Raw genomic sequence first — 18,563 nt, forward strand, 5'->3', positions numbered from 1 at the left:
TGGATCCCGGGTTGCGAACGCACCAATCACCTCAATAAATATATTTGGTGCGTTCCGCAAACCCAAACAATATATATCTCCATCTCCCCAATCCAGGTATACATGGTCCCCTCATCCCAAACCTGGTATGCATGGTCTCCTCATCCCTATCCTGGTATGCATGGCTCCCTCATAACCATCCTGGTATGCATGGCCTTCTCATCCCCATCCTGGTATGCATGGCCCTGTCATCCCCATCCTGGTATGCATGGCTCCCTCATCCCTACCCTGGTATGCATGGCCCCCATTTCTATCCTGGTATGCATGGCTTCCTCAACACTATCCTGGTATGCATGGCCTCCTCATTCCTATTCTGGTATGCATGGTCCCTCTTATCCCTATCCTGGTATACAGGGTCACCATCTCCATCCTGGAATGCACGGCCCCCATCCCCATACCGGTATGCATGTCCCCCATCATAAAAACATTAAAATAAAACAAAAACCATTCTACTTACCTTCCTGCTCCTTCGCACCATCCTGTTCTGATGCCGGCAGATGATTTAAGCTTGTAAGTAGCACATGGCAGTGACGTCATGCTCTACCTACAAGCAGAGGACAGTTGCCGGAATACTCACTGTTCCCCACGCCGGGACTATAGGTGTGTGTGCCTGCTACTAAAGGGAATGAATATTCACTGCTCTCCACTCCCATAGGTGCGGAGAGCAGTGAATATTCCTTTTCTTTAATAGCGGGTACACGTGATCACCCAGCTGCTACAGGGGCCGGCGGCTGCTGGTCCTGTGCCTGCTATTAACGATCAATGAATATTCACTGCTCTCCACGCCTATGGGAGTGTAATACTATTGTAGGAACTCTAGGATTCTGGTAGCATGGGGCAATGAACAGACAGAGACGGGTTTCTTTAGTGCAAATAGTGTATTTGTACCACAGCAATAACACCCAAAACAATATACTGATAACACGCAATGAAACAAGTCCCTTAACCATGTACAGCAAATTGGAAGAGTTCTTAGGGCAGAGTCCTCGGCAAGGTGAGTGTGACAGTTGACGTGGTGCAGATCCAAAATACTGTTGGTGCAGAAAGAGTCAAATCCAGGTATGTAGTAAACACAGGGAAATCCAGAACAAGTCCTCAGGTTAATCCCAGGTGTGGCATGAACACGGGTAAGTCCAGAAACAAGTTCTCAAGTTGATCTCAGTTGTGGCATAAACACGGGTAAGTCCAGAACAAGTTCACATTAAAGTATTATACTGGTGTAAATTCCTGTAGCTCCCACCGGGGGAGTAACTGAAGGATTAAGTAGCAAAAACACAGTCCAGCAACATAGTTCCAAAACACAGTTCAAAAACAGAGTTCTTACCAGGAGGAGTGAACCAAGGGTTAAGGGTGACTGGTGAGGCTCTTAGTTGTGTCTTAATACCATGTTCCCTGGCAAAAGAAGAATCCATGAACTTTCCACCTGCTCCAGAGTCTATCATAGCAGAACTTGGTATCCACTGTCCCTCCCACAGAATCTGAATAGGAAGAGAACAATGTAACAATGTGAGTATTTCTCCCCTTGTTCTTTAGGGGAAGTCGACATCACTGTTGGGGGAACCACAGCATCTAGATGTAAACTGGTCTCTGAAACTTCTGACTCACTGTCCGTATTGTCATAATCCCCTACTGCCGCCAACACTTTGTTAGGTCGCCTGGGACATTTAGGACAATTAATGAGGAAATGATCTGATTGCAGTAAAAACATAAGCGCTCACGAAAACAATATTCTCGGCGTTCATTACTCTCACATTTTTGTAGTGAGTCCACTTGCATAGGCACCTCCTCAGCCTCCCGCGGGTTCTTGCTGGTAGTTTCCTTAGATGGAAGAGCAAAATTAGTGATGTGATTTAAAGCTGCCCATTTCTCTTGTCTGCGTTCAGTTAGCCAGATATCAATATGCACACAGTGTTTTAAAAATAACTCAAACTCCTGTGGAGACTCTGAGCGAACTAGCTCATCCTTGATTGTACTGGACAACCCTTTCCTAAAAATTGGCAATAAAGCATTGTTATCCCAGTTGGTATCCACTACTAACCTCTTAAATTCAGTAATATATTCTATGACTGAACGTTTCCCCTGGCGTAAGGAAAGCAAGGATTTTTCATTGGAGGCACGGCGGTTGGGATCATCAAACATTTGCGCCATAGCTGCCAGAAAATCATCCAAATTATTTAGACGGACATCGCGACTTTCAACCATAGGATTTGCCCAAGCCAGTGCCCGTGATGTCAACAACATAATAATACATAATACCTTAGATCTGTCAGACTGGTAGTAGGAGGCATGTACATCAAAAAATAATATGCATTGATTAACAAACCCGCGGAATTGACTTCGGTCACCATTAAACCAGAAAGGAGGCAATTTAGGCATACTGGTGGGTGGTGTAGGCTGAACAGGTGGTGTATGCTGAACAGGTGGTGTAACCTGAGCGTCTACCAAGGTATGTAAATCTTGGAGAGCCTGACCAAACACCTGCGCATTGTGGTTAGCCCGGGAGTCCATGTCTCTAATCTTATTTTGTACAGCCGCCATCTCCTGCTACAAGGAGTTAATCATAGCAAACATCTTGTCTACCCGTGTCTCTGTCATTGCCCCAGCAGAATCCTTTTTTGGCTGGAGTATCCTGTAATACTATTGTAGGAACTCTAGGATTCTGGTAGCATGGGGCAATGAACAGACAGAGATGGGTTTCTTTAGTGCAAATAGTGTATTTGTACCACAGCAATAACACCCAAAACAATATACTAATAACCCGCAATGAAACAAGTCCCTTAACCATATACAGCAAATCGGAAGAGTTCTTAGGGCAGAGTCTTTGGCAAGGTGAGTGTGACAGGTGATGTGGTGCAGATCCAAAACACTGTTGGTGCAGAAAGAGTCAAATCCAGGTATGTAGTAAACACAGGGAAGTCCAGAACAAGTCCTCAGGTTAATCCCAGGTGTGGCATGAACACGGGTAAGTCCAGAAACAAGTTCTCAAGTTGATCTCAGTTGTGGCATAAACACAGGTAAGTCCAAAACAAGTTCACTTTAAAGTATTATACTTGTGTAAATTCCTGTAGCTCCCACAGGAACTGAAGGATTAAGTAGCAAAAACACAGTCCAGCAACATAGTTCCAAAACACAGTTCAAAAACAGAGTTCTTACCAGAAGGAGTGAACCAAGGGTTGTTCCAAAGCCAACAGACTGAAAGTGTAGCTGACATAGACAGAGAATATCCAGAGCCACGGGTAGAAGCACAGTAGAACAAGCAGCTGAGCTGAAGAGGAAACGGAAGCAGAATACTCCAGCAAAGAGGTTGACACCTGATCCGGGTTTTAAACAAACAAACAGGAAGTAGGGCAGACAAAAACAGCAAACTCCATCTTAACAAAGGGCAAAATCATTCACAAGGTGACTTGGAAAACCCGGAATACTGACAGGAAGTGGAGAGCAGTGAATATTTATTCTCTCAAGTGGCGGACACACGTGAACACCTGGCAGCTGCCGGAAGCTTCGGCTAACGGCATGTTCGCTATTAAATGAATATTAATTTCTCTTCAGCAGTGGGCACAGGAGTTAGCCACAGCAGCCGGCTCCTGCCTCCTGTGACCTACTAATCCCCCACTCTACAACCTTGCCATCCACAGCCAGAGGAGTTACATCTGGACTATATACTATCCACATTTTTGGAGGAAAAAAGTGCATCGTATAATTCAAAAAGTAGCTGGGTAAAAAGATAAAATGAGCAACTGTAAGTACACGGTGCTATATAATATGTTGATTGCAATATATTAAGAGGATGAAAATTTTCAAAGGATTGCTCCTTTAAGTCTATCCTGGTTTGCCCTTGGTAACTTTGTTTATCCAGATGTTTTAGTCATATTCATGAAAATGCGACTTTTACAAATATATAATCTTTTTCTCATATCTCAAGCTCCAGTTCCTGCCTGGAGAAAAAATTCTGGCTGATTTTTCATTTTGACACAGTTGAAAACTATTTTGACATTACAAATAATTATGCACTAAAAACTTCCAAAAATGGTTAAAGGAAAGAAATGAGGAACATGTTTTATTTTGCATCAAATTCATGAACTACATGACTCATTTTCATAAATTTGGAGCAGGAAACATCAAAAGTGACAAAAGATTGCTGCCATTATTTCCTTCAATGCAGTGCAGAGAGTTTTGTTGTTTATGGTTAGAATCAAAGTTGTAACAAAAAACATTTTTTAATGTTTTTTATAATATATTGGGTAAAAAGTAATAAAAATATATAGTTTGTAAAGATAAGTGATTACACATGATTTTTCTGTGTTTTCTGCACAGCACCAACAGAAGCACCTACAGAAGTCACAGCCTACGTATTGTCATCTGCTGAAGCACGTATAAATTGGCAGCCAGTAATTGGGCAGACAGTAACAGGTTACCAGGTATATTGCCAGGACATAATGTATACACCCTGTAAACCTTTGAACACAGTACTTCACCTTTGACATGTTGGCCATACTAACATTGAGGAACATTTATGGGTAGATATAAGGTCATTACAGAAAACAAGTCACCATTTCAAGGGAATTTTGTAGAATTTCTCACTGTGCAATTTTTAGTGTATTGGCTAAAGGTTGAGCTTCACGTTATTATGCTGATCAGAAGCCTACGATGCAGATACTGTGCACATTGCTTATGGAATTAATACATATGACCTTGGATTCTAACAATTAGACATCAGTCTTTGATCACTATATTAGTGGCTAAGTGATTTTCACATTTCAAAAGTCAGTACATGCAAGTGTGAAGACACGAAGACAGCATTGTCCATAACTATTTATGCAGATCTAGTGTGTTATTGCATTATATTTCTTTGTCTCATCCAGAAAAAAATTCTTTCTGTGCAAAATAATTTTTGTGACCTTTATTTCCTATTAGTATTATACTTTATTTCAGTATTTGAAATGGTGCGGAATGCATTTGTTTCAATATACCTAGTTCAGGAAACCTAGTACATGCCATATGCGGTCTGCCAAATTGCATAAATATTTGTGATTAGTATTCCTGATTGGGAAGTGGATTGCTTGAATGTTGTACCTATGGCACTTTTATGGAGCTTTTACTAGCCAAATTGTATTGCACAATTTATTACAAAAAATCAGCTCTTTGGAAGCATAGGTACAGTGGGGAAAAAAGTATTTAGTCAGCCACCAATTGTGCAAGCTCTCCCACTTAAAAAAGTTGAGACTGGCCTGTAATTGACATCATAGGTAGACAACTATGAGAGTCAAAATGAGAAAACAAATCTAGAAAATCACCTTGTCTGATTTGGCAAGGTTTATTTTGCAAAATATGGTGGAAAATAAGTATTTGGTCACGTAAAAACATGCAAGATTTTTGTCACTCACAGACCTGTAACTTCTTTTTCTTCCACTCATAACCTGTAGTAATGGCACCTGTTTGAACTTGTTATCAGTATAAAAGACGCCTCTTCAACATTAAACAGTACACTCCAAACTCCACTATGCTGAAGACCAAAGAGCTGTCAAAGGACACCAGAATCAAAATTGTATCCATCCCTGCACCAGGCTGGGAAGACTGAATCTGCAATAGGCAAGCAGCTTGGTGTGATGAAATCAACTGTAGGAGCAATAATAAGAAAATGGAAGACATACAAGACCACTGATATTCTCCCTCGATCTGGGGCTCCACACGAGATCTCACACCGTGGGGTCAAGATGATCACAAGAACGGTGAGCAAAAATCCCAGAACCACACAGGGAGACCTAGTGAATGACCTGCATAGAGCTGGGACCACTGTAACAAAGGCTACCATCAGTAACACGCAACGCCACCAGGGACACAGATTCTGCAGTGTCAGACATGTCCCACTGCTTAAGCCGGTACATGTCCGGGCCCATCTGAAGTTTGCTAAAGAGCATTTGGATTATCCAGAAAAGTATTGGAAGAATGTCATATGGTCTGATGAAACCAAAGTAGAACTGTTTGGTAGAAAAACAACTTGTCGTGTTTGGAGGAGACAGAATGCTGAGTTGCATCCAAAGAACACCATACCTATTGTGAAGCATGGGGGTGGTAACATCATGCTTTGGGGCTGGTTCTCTGCAAAGGGACCAGGAAGACTGATCCGTGTACATGAAAAAATGAATGGGGCCATGTATTGTGAGATTTTGAGTGCAAACCTCCTTCCATCAGCAAGGGCATTGAAGATAAAACGTAGATGGGTCTTTCAGCATGATAATGATCCCAAGCACACTGCCAGGGCAATGAAGGAGTGGCTTCATAAGAAGCATATGATGGTCCTGAAGTGGCCTAGCCAGTCTCCAGATCTCAACCCCATAGAAAACCCTTGGAGGGAGTTGAAAGTCCATGTTGCCCAGCGACAGGCCCAAAATATCACTGCTCTAGAGAAGATCTGCATGGAGGAATGGGCCAACATACCACCAACAGTGTGTGCCAACCTTGTGAAGACTTCTTGAAAACGTTTGACCACTGTCATTGCCAACAAAGGATATATAACAAAATATTGAGATGAACTTTTGTTATTGAACAAATACTAATTTTCCACCATATTTTGCAAAATAAATCTTGCCAAATCAGACTAGGTGATTTTCTGGATTTGTTTTCTCATTTTGACTCTCATAGTTGTGGTCTACCTATGATGTCAATTACAGGCCTCTCTCATCTTTTTAAGTGCGAGAACGTGCACAATTGGAGCTGACTAAATTCTTTTTTCTCCACTTTACATAGAGTAGGTTCCCAATTTCAACATGTGTATAATCTGCACACTACAATGTAAATGTTTTTTTTTGTAATTTCCAATTACTTAGGCAATCTATGAATATTTGTGAACGTGTTTGATCTTTTGGACGTCACCAGTTTGATCCGCTAACCTCTGTATTTCTCTTTATCAGAAATCATATTAACTATATTCTTAATTAAAGGGAACCTGTCACCCCCAAAATCGAAGGTGAGCTAAGCCCACCGGCATCAGGGGCTTATCTACAGCATTCTGTAATGCTGTAGATAAGCCCCCGATGTAACCTGAAAGATGAGAAAAAGCGGTTAGATTATACTCACCTGAGTGGGCGGTCCGATCCGATGTGCGTTTCGGTCCGATCCGATGTGCGTTTCGGTCCGGTCTGGGGCCTCCCATTTTCTTATGATGACGTCCTCTTGTCTTCACACTGCGGCCCTGTTGAGGGCAGAGCAAAGTACTGCAGTGCGCAGGCCCCGGGCCTCTGACCTTTCCCGGCGCCTGCACACTGCAGTACTTTGCTCTGCCCTCAACAGGGCAGACAAAGTACGCCTGCGCCAGAGCCGCAGCGTAAAGACAAGACGAGGACGTCATCGTGAGAAGATGGGAGGCGTGGTCCGGACCACGACACCCATCGGACCGGATCGCAGTGGGAACGCCCCTGCGTGAGTATAATCTAACCTCTTTGTATCATCTTTTAGGATACATCGGGGGGCTTATCTACAGCATTCTACAGATAAGCCCCTGATGCCGGTGGGCTTAGTTCACCTTCGATTTTGGGAGTGACAGGTTCCCTTTAAGTTCAGCTATATATGAGGTAAAGTATTTGGTAAATGGTTGCTGATTACTGTTTTTTCTTACTGAATGCTTCTAGAAGTTCATGGTATCCACCATAGAAAAACAGTCCTTTGTAGGCCTTACCACGTCCCTGTTGAATCATTCAGATGCAGTACCAGATCTGTAGGTGCCAGTGCCGTCATAGACCATCCACACTCAATATAGATTTACTAAAGGAGAATGGCAAATCCACATTGCTTGATATGTCAATTCATCTTTATTGTCAGAAACAAGTGTCTGTTACTTATTGTGAATAATTCTAGTAGAGAAGATTCAGCATGAGAGAACGATGGGATCATGCTGCAATTGGCAGTGAGACTCGTCTCACTCGCACCGATACTAGTCTCTGGGTGCGTGTGAGACATCGGACTGCACTCTTATGTTTTACCAGTGCAGTCCGATGTACTCACAGAGAGTCAGTAGAGAAGATGGAGAAAATAAGTTCTCCATCGCCTCCGGACCAGTGCTGTGACACTCAGATCAAACCCTAACAGAGAGTATTTGCATAATCGGCTCCAATTCTCTTCCATGAGAGAATCGATGGCCATGTGACCACGGCCTACTGGAAATATTCCTACCTTTTCTGTGCTTTAGGACATGTTCTCGCGTTCAGTATTTGGTCAGGAGTGGAACAATCAGAGGAAAAGTATAATAGAACCTCTTCTGTATTTATCACCCACTCCTGGTTTTAGCTTACAGATACTAAGGTAAAATAGAACTTTACTTCCTTTTAGCTTGCAAATACTGACCAAAAAATACTGACGTATGAATAAGGCATTGTGCCATCTTCTCCGCACCTGTGCTGTGATTCTCTCATGCAAGACAATTGAAACACAGTGCACTGACATGGGAATCTAACTATGACAGTGTTTGATTCGAGAGTATTTGCATAATTGGCCCCGATTCTCTACCATGAGAGATTCGACGGCCATGTGACACCAGCCTAGCGGAAATATTCCAACCTGTTCTGTGCTTTCGGTCATGTTCACACGTTCAGTATTTGGTCAAGAGTTCTTTTTTAAATGAAAGCTATGGCATTATACTGTATTCACATACCAGTATTTTCTTAAACTGATTGTGAATTTTTTTTTCATCAGATTCGTTACTGGCGCAGTCAAGACAAGGAAGCAGCAGCACATAGAGTACAAATAGAGCAATCAGAAGAACCAGTCAGACTTGAAGGATTGGTGGCGAATACACTCTATCATTTGGATATGTTTGCATTTAATAGTGCCGGTGATGGGCCTAGGAGCAAACTTATCCATTTCCATACTAGTAAAGCACGTAAGTCCAGAATCTTCATAATTATAGTTATTAAAGTGGCTGTCTGAAACTTAACTGAATGTAATATGATTCTCTATCTATTTAATGTAAGCAACTAAGCACTTTTATAATATGCTTCAATTAAAAAAATATTTACCCCTCCCTTTCTACGTTAACTTTCTTCCATGGTTTTTTTTCTTACATATGATAAGGTTTAGTGATGAGCGAACATGCTCAAATAACACTTTATCCGAGTACGCTTGGGTGTTATCCGAGCATCAGGGAGTGCTCGTATATTAAGTTTGAGTGTCTGTGGCTGCATGATTTGCAGCTGTTAGACAGCCTGAACATGTGGGGATTGCGTAACAAACAGGCAACCTCCAGATGCTCAGAAAACACCCGAGCATGCTCGGATAAGGCGTTATCTGAGCACGTTTGCTCATCACTAATAAGTTTTTGTTGAGTCTTTCAGGCCTCTCAAATGAGACATCTTTAGGGGGCAGTCGCTGTGGTCACTTCTACAGCTGCTTTCCCCACCCTGAAACAGATCGTCGTCAGGAATGACACTTTCAGGGGCTGAGCTATTCTCTATTAGACTGAGTGTGCACCATCTGTTAATACCAACGCATGCTCAGAATGTCCCTGGTCGCCAATGTGTTTCTTTCATTGTGCACTGACAGTGCACTCCCTATCTAGTGAGAATCCTGCAAAAGCTCTTGCCTGCTTGTCATTTCTCCTTGTAGCTTGCTCCAGAGTGCACTGTCAATGTTTATTGAAAGTAATAGAGCTGGCTTTCAACCTTCCTTTATAATCGTTGCTGGAGCGCACTATGAGCGCACTTTGAAAATAATATAGCAATAACTTCTCTTTATAGCTGGTGAAGGAGTGCACAGTCAATGTGCAATGTAAGTAACAGAACCAATGAATACTCAGTACTGCAGAGAATAATCCAACCCCTAAAGGGTGGTCCCTGGTGACAAACTGTTTTTGAGTGGTAGTGACTGCATCAACAGCCCACTGATGACTTCTCATTTGAGAGTCCCCAGTCCATGCTAGGAGACTCGAACGAATCATCATCAGATGCAAGAAATAACAAGATATATTGGAACATACTGTAGCATAGTGAGGGAACGGAAAGGATTTTTTAGTATTTAGTATATTAGAAAAGTGATTAATTTTTATATTAGATAGAGAATCATTCACTTACATTTTTGACAACCCCTTTCATTTATTCAAACATAGATATGTAGTTATATCATTTTGCTGTAATTGCTGGCATAACTGATATAACTACATACATTCCCACAAGCACAAGAAGTGATAATTCATGTTCTTTGCATTAGCCATTTAATCCACAATTATTCAGTAAAACAAATTTATGAGCACATCAATATAAGCTAAGTTTTGATTTGTGTATTCAAAATTATATTATAACATTTTTTTTTCAGCGCCCAGTCAGAAGCCAAGAATTATTAGTGCTGTGAAGTCTGGATCCCAGTATATCATCACATGGGACCATGTAAAGCCATTGTACAATGAATCAAAAGTGCTAGGCTATAAAGTAAGTTTCATCCATTTTTCTAGTACTGATTTTTAATCATAACAATTATTTTCCTTATCTTATAATAATGAGAAAATATCTGTCTGTCTGTCTAGCTATCTATCTATCTCCAATCTAAATATAAATAAAAATTGGAACAGCACACTTGAAAAAAATACAAAGCGGGTGCACAGCCTCCCATATAAAACATCCAGCTTTTGTAAAAATGTTTAAAAATAGAAAAACGTAGACAGCACTCCAATAGTTACCAAAATATGTGGACTTTATTTAGACCATATAACGTGGCCGTGTGGGTTAAATAAAGTCCACTTATTTTGGTAACTATTGGAGTGATGCCTCTGTTTTTCTATTTTTTATTTATCTAGCTATCTAGAAAAAAGATGTTGAAACAGCACCTTAAAAATTAGTGGGTGCAAAGCCTCCCAATTATCCTATTGTAACATAGGTAAAAATAAGAAAAGGCAGGAAGCATTCCAAAGGGTAAATGTGAAAAAGTTGACTTTATTAACCTATCTGGTGTGACAATGTTTTGGTTCTAAATAACCTGTTCTATCTATCTATCTATCTATCTGTCTGTCTGTCTGTCTGTCTGTCTGTCTGTCTGTCTGTCTGTCTATCTATCTATCTATCTATCCACCTGTCTCAATGTATTTCATGTATGTATATCCATACACTCGATGTTGAGATCAGGGCTCTGTGGGGGCCATATCAACATTTCCAGGACTCCTGATTTCAACATCATCTCTCTGGGATTACATAAAGAGACAAAATTATTAGTACAAGCCTAAATTTACAGAAGATTTGTGGTTCTCAAAGACATTTAGGACACTCTTCCTGCCGAAGTCCTTCAATGTGCAAGTGTACCTACAATAAATTAGGCTTTTGTGCTCTTTGAAGGCAAAGGGTGGTCACACAAAATATTGTTTGACATTTCTCTTTTATTCATTCAGTATGCATTTTTAATTGGTAAAAAATGAAATAGTAACACTTCTTTTTTTAAAGCATTTTTACTTTGCAGTATGTTTTTCCACACCTACCTATAACTTTTGCACATTATTCTTTATATAATTTTTTTCATGTTTTCTTTCTGCAGGTTCTTTACAAGCCAGATGGACAGCATGCAGGCACCTTGTATTCCACTGGAGACCATACAATAGAAGTGCCAATACCTAGGGAAGGTGAATGTATTGTAGAGGTTCGAGCTCACAGTGAAGGAGGAGATGGAGCAGTTACTTATTACAAACTTAGTAGTAAGTGTCTGTCTTTGGCCTGCTAAGAAAGCATCTTATGTTATACCTGACATGTCTATTGTACATAGCCTGCTCATGTCAACTGTTAATTCTATTGTAAAATGTGTTGTTAATATTGCCCACTGTAAAGTCTGTTGGAAGCTGAAAAAGTGTTTCTCAGACAGACTTAACACTAGCCGCTTCGTTTAGCAGGTCCCAGAGAAACCCTGGCCTTCACCATTTAACTCCTATATAAGGATCTGTACCTACAACAGGGTCCTTTAGGTTGTAACCACATGATTACCTGCTGGCTGGGAGGGTGATCCTGAGACTAGGATGGTTGCACAGAGCCAGGTCAACAACAGTAGCATCAAACCAGCAGCAGAGTTGTTAGTCAAAACAGTAGTCAGTGGAATAGCTGAGGTCAGAGTCAAAAGAGTCGGGGTCAAAGTCAGGAGGGATGAGATATCAGGACCAAGCCAGATCAGAATAATATTAACTGGAATAGCACCAGAGATGAGGTAAACTAAGCACAATATCTGGCAACTAGTTTAAGTAGGGTGTAGTGATGCCCTTTTGCCATAGTAGGGATCTGATTACTCTTGCTGAGCTGATGGACAGTACAGACATCAATTCTGAGCCCATCAGAGAATTTTCTGGTTTACTAATCCTACTTCATAGACCACTGTCTTTGGTACTTTTGACATAATACTAGTTAAATGGTGTTTATTGATTGTTGTGTTACAAATGGCCAATTTCGAAAAAATATCATTGATAATATTGTTTGTATTTTTGCATTATAGGTGACACGTCAGGGATTTTTCCCAGTATTATTGGAATATTACTGCCAACTTTTGGCCTCCTGGTTTACCTGGAATTCTGAATGTAGGTCTTTTTAGAACATCCTGAGTGCAGTGTACTCCTTTCACAACTCTGGAGGAAACCATTGTTTTATTACTACTGCGGAACCAACTTAAGCCAAAAATGAGAAAAAAATACGTATATATTACCCAGCAGATTTATTATGAACTTTAAATAGAATTAAGGCATTCAGGAACTCCTCTGAGGAAATCATTTTCAAGGATGAGAGATCATTTTTAATTTGTTCCAATATGCCTTATGAAACACTTCTGAAAGTCTCTGACAGTTGCATGATCAAGTGGGGCAAGTTACAGTGTTAAATTACAAAAACTTAGACTGTACAGTGAAAGTAAAGCCACCATCCATAGGTGACAAAACTTAACAATAACAAATTATGAAATATATTAGAGATTCAAATGTTGTATATGGTACGTGTAGAGTAACTACATCTGTCTGTACTATCTGTTTTGTGTGCTGCATATTTTTGATTGAGCCCTGTCAAGGCCTCTAGACATACAGTCAGATCAAAAACAGTCATTGTATTAGACAGAATTTCATTTCTACAACAAATGAATGTAGAGTCATAATGCTGGAAGTGACAATTAAACATTAGGACTCTGTAATGTACACATATCATTGATTCCTTAGAGGTGCAAACATGGGATGAAATGTTCCTATTAGCAGAGTGACCTATTTTCAGTACTAGAGAGTTTGCACTTGCAATAGATATGTCACACTGTAAATAGTGCAATAGATGGCCCACTTATGAATGTAAAGTATAAATAGCATATAAAGCATACTTCATAAAGTACATAAATAGTTCAAAGCATTAGTATGAAACATGATGCGAAGCCATGATATAAACAAAATTAAAATATTTTTAAAAATCAATAAACGAGCAGACATCTATGATTAATAATGAAATTGTATACACATTGTATATGGGGTTATACTTAATGACCCATAGGTTGTTTTTTTTTGCAGTGTGCATGAAGTATATTCCTTTCTGAAAGGATTTGTTTTTCAGTACAGAATTTACATGCCAGGAACACTGTATGTTGGCAATGAAAAAATATATATATAAATGAAGAAAATATGGTGTACAAACAAAAGTGAATAATTTTAGTACCATTCTTTCTGATGCTGTATCTATGTACCAATGGTGGATTATTGTCTATCTCAATTATGAGATGGCGTAGTAAATGACATGGAAATACAGTGGGGGTAATAAGTATTTGATCCCTTGCTGATTTTCTAAGTTTGCCTACTGACAAAGACATGAACAGTCTGTAATTTTAAGGGTAGGTTAATTTTAACATTGAGAGATAGAATATCAAAAATAAAATCCAGAAAATCACATTGTATAAATTATATATGATAAAAAACATATTTTCCCCTCTGTAGATTGGCTACAAAGTATACAGTGCACAGTTAAGCTCTATTGATTGCACAATTTTAATATTCACAAACTTAGTTTTAAAACTTCACCCCTTTATGTCTATTATATCAAATGAAAGGTCTATCTAAGACACTATAAAATAGTAACTGTCTGCTCTTAAAATGGATTAAAGGCTATGGACACCTTTGCCATTATTGTTTGTTTTGTTTGTTGGCCTCGTGAGAGTAGAATTAAGCAACATGGTTCATAGTGTACATTAAACCTGTCTTGCTGTTGTAGAGTCTGTGTAATGCCTTCACATAGCCTGCTGTCCTGCTGCTTCTAAAATAGATAGGACAGGAATTGCTACTGACTTTGTGCAGTATGGATGGATAGAAGGTCCTAGAGAGATGATCAGAGAGCGAAGAAAGAGAAAAACATCCAAGTTTTTAGGAGTGATCAGACAAACTATCAATAGAAAGAACAACACAGAGAGAGGAAAGTGTAAATCACCTAGATGGTGCACCTGAGTAAAGCAAAAGTAGAGCACCCAAGGTAGGTTGTTCCCAGGTGGAGGCAAATCACATATTCCTCAGCATCAGTATTTGTCAGCAAACAGGAATAGATCCCTTATGGACTATAAAAGGAAAAGCAGTACAGAAATGAAGCTGTGCTTGTACAAGAGAGCTAGCGACGGCAGCAGCATCCTAGGTACACAGAACTCACATCTCGCATACAGTTTGTTAAACATTCCCACATGAGAAAACAAACACGGTACAAATGGCATATCAGAAAGTTTAAAAAGGGATAAAATTAACTGAAATAAAAAGTGAATAAAGGAATTCAGATTGCAGGTTGAAGCTTGGTGTAAGTCATTTGATTTAGCTTACAGTAGTACAGAAACATGTAGAAATACTTTTTTCCACTTCAAAGTTGTCCATAGACTTTTAAAATCTAGTAACATTTTGTTTAATTTGATCTTAATATGGTAGCTAAGCAGTTACAGTACAAAGGCCATTGCTGGCAATGGGACTTCCCCGATACAAAAGTTGAAGTAGTGGTTGAGATGTAGAAATAAGACAAGCTACATCTGTACATAATGTAGTGTAAATTATAATTTAATTGTAACATGTCACCTGCAGGCTATCCTGTGTATTACTGTGTTTTATAGTGAAGCCTCCCCAACATTGATTGATGGTCAGCAGAAAGCATTTGACTTTTAGTTAGAAAAATGTCACAAGCCACGTAGCTCTAGACAGGAAATATGACATCACAAACAGAAGTTGTTCATGTGATATGGTATGGTAAATGTAAATGTGGCCATATTTGGGAATAGTTGTGTAACAGGTGATGCTGTGGAAAGTGGTACAGCTTGTGGTCTAGTAATATAAGTCTGAGAATTATAGTGGAAGAAATAAGTGAATGATGATGAACACAAGCAGTGACGTCCTGCAACGTTGTGTTACTGACACTTCTGAACTTAATGAATGTGTTTGTTCTGACTTTGTCTATTTTATTTTATTTTTGTATTGTTCGGCCATAATTATTTCAGAATTGTGCTTCAGTATTTCAGTTCATGTGTGAATGGTACAACACAGTATTATGAACCTGGGTCTAGTAATAGTGCAATGTTTCAGTTTATTTCCAAGAAAATCAAAATTGTATTCTTTTTTATTCTTAGCACAAACTTGTTAAGTACGGTAATTGGGTTACTTTACCTTTATAGATACAATACCATAGAAGTCTTTAATAATATATTCCGAACGAAAACAATTCTACTGTGTACCCCTGTCTTTTAATTTTATATTTTTTTTTTGTATGGTTTACATATATGATAATATCTCAATGTTGTTTAATTCATCCTTCTTTGTCTGTTTATTAAATGGTTATTTCAACAATAGAAATGTTTACTATGTACATTTAATACAATTAGCAACCCTTAAGCTCTTAAATGGGAAGTATCACTAGTTTTAAAATAAAATAAAACAAAAAACATTTATGACAAGGTGTATGAGTGCTCATGTGTGGATCATGGGTGAAGCCCCAAATGTATGAAAAGAAACTCAGTTTTTTGGGGTGCAGTGCCTTTCATGATCCATTATTGCACTGTACTTATACCATACCTGTATAAAAACAAAATTAAATTTTAATAGGAAGGTAATGCATCCCACTTTGGTATGCTAAAGCACAGACATACTTTTCATTTGTGTAGTACCCATTCTTAATTTTATATGTATTGTCCAACTCAGCTAAATTTTTTTTTGCCAAATGCATGATGGCCTTTTAATTTTTCTAATAAGTGAACAAATATTGTATATTTTATTTTATCTATTTATTATTTGATTTGTTCATATGCCACATAAAGGAAATAGTGCGTCCCTTTATGGCTAAACTAGGCATTTAAGAGTAAAAGTAAGACCTGGTAATGGAACACAATTCTGCGCTTTGCAACCAATACTGCAACCTTATTACCAATTTTTATTAGCAAATATAGCTAAATATATCAGCTATTGAAAACTCAATCTCCTTATAACAACATTAATGCTAGTTTTATTACATTAGAATGCTAATTTGAAGATACATTGTTTTGTTTAGATGTACTTTTTTACCTTGGCTGTCTGTTCATGTATTGTTTTTTCAAGTGAAACAGGCAGGGATCTTATTTTATCTTTTTTTTTTTGCTTTTGTCAAAATTAAATATCAGTATTACTTACCATGTAACTGCTGGCTTTAAATTTGCCAAACCGTTATGTTTTGTTTCTTTTATAAAAAAAAAAAGTCTCCAAAATAAAGGCGTTTCACAAACTATGTTTTGGTAAGATTTTTTTTCTTTCTTACAGGATGGGATCTGGTCAGATATTAAACTGTAAACTTAAAGGCCAAAGTGGACAGTTTTTGCACTTATTTTATTCCTTCTGCTATACCTAGTATTATTGTTTTTTATTCATTTCACCATGTGGTTCCAGTGATATGAGCCTTTTTATTTAGTGCTAACATTTATGGTCTTTACCAAGGAGCCAGTGCTCACAGGGTAAAAATACTGAGCAGATAAGGAACAAGTGAAAGCAAAGCACCAAGTACAATTTTATTACATTATATTAAAGTTACAGCACCAATCACAGTGACACTAGCAAATTATTTGACCAGCAATTATTAAACCAATAAAAATATTGATTAGGGACACAAAAAGTAGGTTGCGTAATACTATTAATAAAAGTAGGAAGTGTAAATAGAGAAATATGTTCAACTACCGTATTTTTCCGACTATAAGACGCACTTTTTTCCCCAAAAAATTGTGAGGAAAATGGGGGGTGCGTCTTATAGTTGGAATGCAGGCTTACCGGCAGTGTGGCGGTGGCAGAGGTGCGGGGATGATGTCGCGCGGTGAGCGGTATGGCGTGAGCAGGGTCCCTTCCACATTTGAGGTGACGCCGCGGCCCGGTATTGAAGGAGAGCAGCAGAGCTGGGTGAGTCACGGCGTTCATGGCGGCGGCGGCTATCTTCCTGAGGTCGCGTGTGCGCAGATTGAGTTTTCTGCTTCCTGGGGCTTCAGGAAAATGGCCGCGCGTGCGCAGATTAACCCCTTCATGACCCAGCCTATTTTGGCCTTAATGACCTTGCCATTTTTTGCAATTCTGACCAGTGTCCCTTTATGAGGTAATAACTCAGGAACGCTTCAACGGATCCTTGCGGTTCTGAGATTGTTTTTTCGTGACATATTGGGCTTCATGTTAGTGGTAAATTTAGGTCGATAATTTCTGAGTTTATTTGTGAAAAAAACGGAAATTTGGCGAAAAATTTGAAAATTTTGCAATTTTCACATTTTGAATTTTTATTCTGTTAAACCAGAGAGTTATGTGACACAAAATAGTTAATAAATAACATTTCCCACATGTCTACTTTACATCAGCACAATTTTGGAAACAAATTTTTTTTTTGCTAGGAAGTTATAAGGGTTAAAATTTGACCAGTGATTTCTCATTTTTACAACAAAATTTACAAAACCATTTTTTTTAGGGACCACCTCACATTTGAAGTCAGTTTGAGGGTTCTATATGGCTGAAAATACCCAAAAGTGACACCATTCTAAAAACTGCACCCCTCAAGGTGCTCAAAACCACATTCAAGAAGTTTATTAACCCTTCAGGTGTTTCACAGCAGCAGAAGCAACAAGGAGGGGAAAAATGAACATTTAACTTTTTAGTCACAAAAATGATCTTTTCGCAACAATTTTTGTATTTTCCCAAGGGTAAAAGGAGAAACTGGACCACGAATGTTGTTGTCCAATTTGTCCTGAGTACGCTGATACCTCATATGTGGGGGTAAACCACTGTTTGGGCGCACGGCAGGGCTCGGAAGGGAAGGAGCGCCATTTGACTTTTTGAATGAAAAATTGGCTCCAATCTTTAGCGGACACCATGTCGCGTTTGGAGAGCCCCCGTGTGCCTAAACATTGGAGCTCCCCCACAAGTGACCCCATTTTGGAAACTAGACCCCCCACGGAACTTATTTAGAAGCATAGTGAGCACTTTAAACCCCCAGGTGCTTCACAAATTAATCCGTAAAAATGAAAAAGTACTTTTTTTTCCACACAAATTTTCTTTTAGCCTCAATTTTTTCATTTTCACATGGGCAACAGAA

General features: G+C 39.1%; 1 protein-coding gene across 2 annotated transcripts in view; it reads left to right on the forward strand.

Moving 5' to 3' along the window:
- The window catches only part of CNTN1 (contactin 1), a 279,575-nt gene extending 262,845 nt beyond the window's left edge, over positions 1-16,730 (forward strand). For both annotated transcript variants that reach the window (XM_077265109.1, XM_077265110.1), the window contains exons 20-24: positions 4,354-4,457; positions 8,728-8,914; positions 10,342-10,454; positions 11,548-11,704; positions 12,487-16,730. In XM_077265109.1, coding sequence (XP_077121224.1) covers positions 4,354-4,457; positions 8,728-8,914; positions 10,342-10,454; positions 11,548-11,704; positions 12,487-12,566 — 641 coding nt within the window. In that variant the 3' untranslated portion in view covers positions 12,567-16,730. The remainder of the gene's footprint in view (positions 1-4,353; positions 4,458-8,727; positions 8,915-10,341; positions 10,455-11,547; positions 11,705-12,486) is intronic.
- Positions 16,731-18,563: the final 1,833 nt, after the last annotated feature.

This window comes from Ranitomeya variabilis, chromosome 5, assembly GCF_051348905.1.
Source record: "Ranitomeya variabilis isolate aRanVar5 chromosome 5, aRanVar5.hap1, whole genome shotgun sequence".
NCBI classification, from domain to species: domain Eukaryota; kingdom Metazoa; phylum Chordata; class Amphibia; order Anura; family Dendrobatidae; genus Ranitomeya; species Ranitomeya variabilis.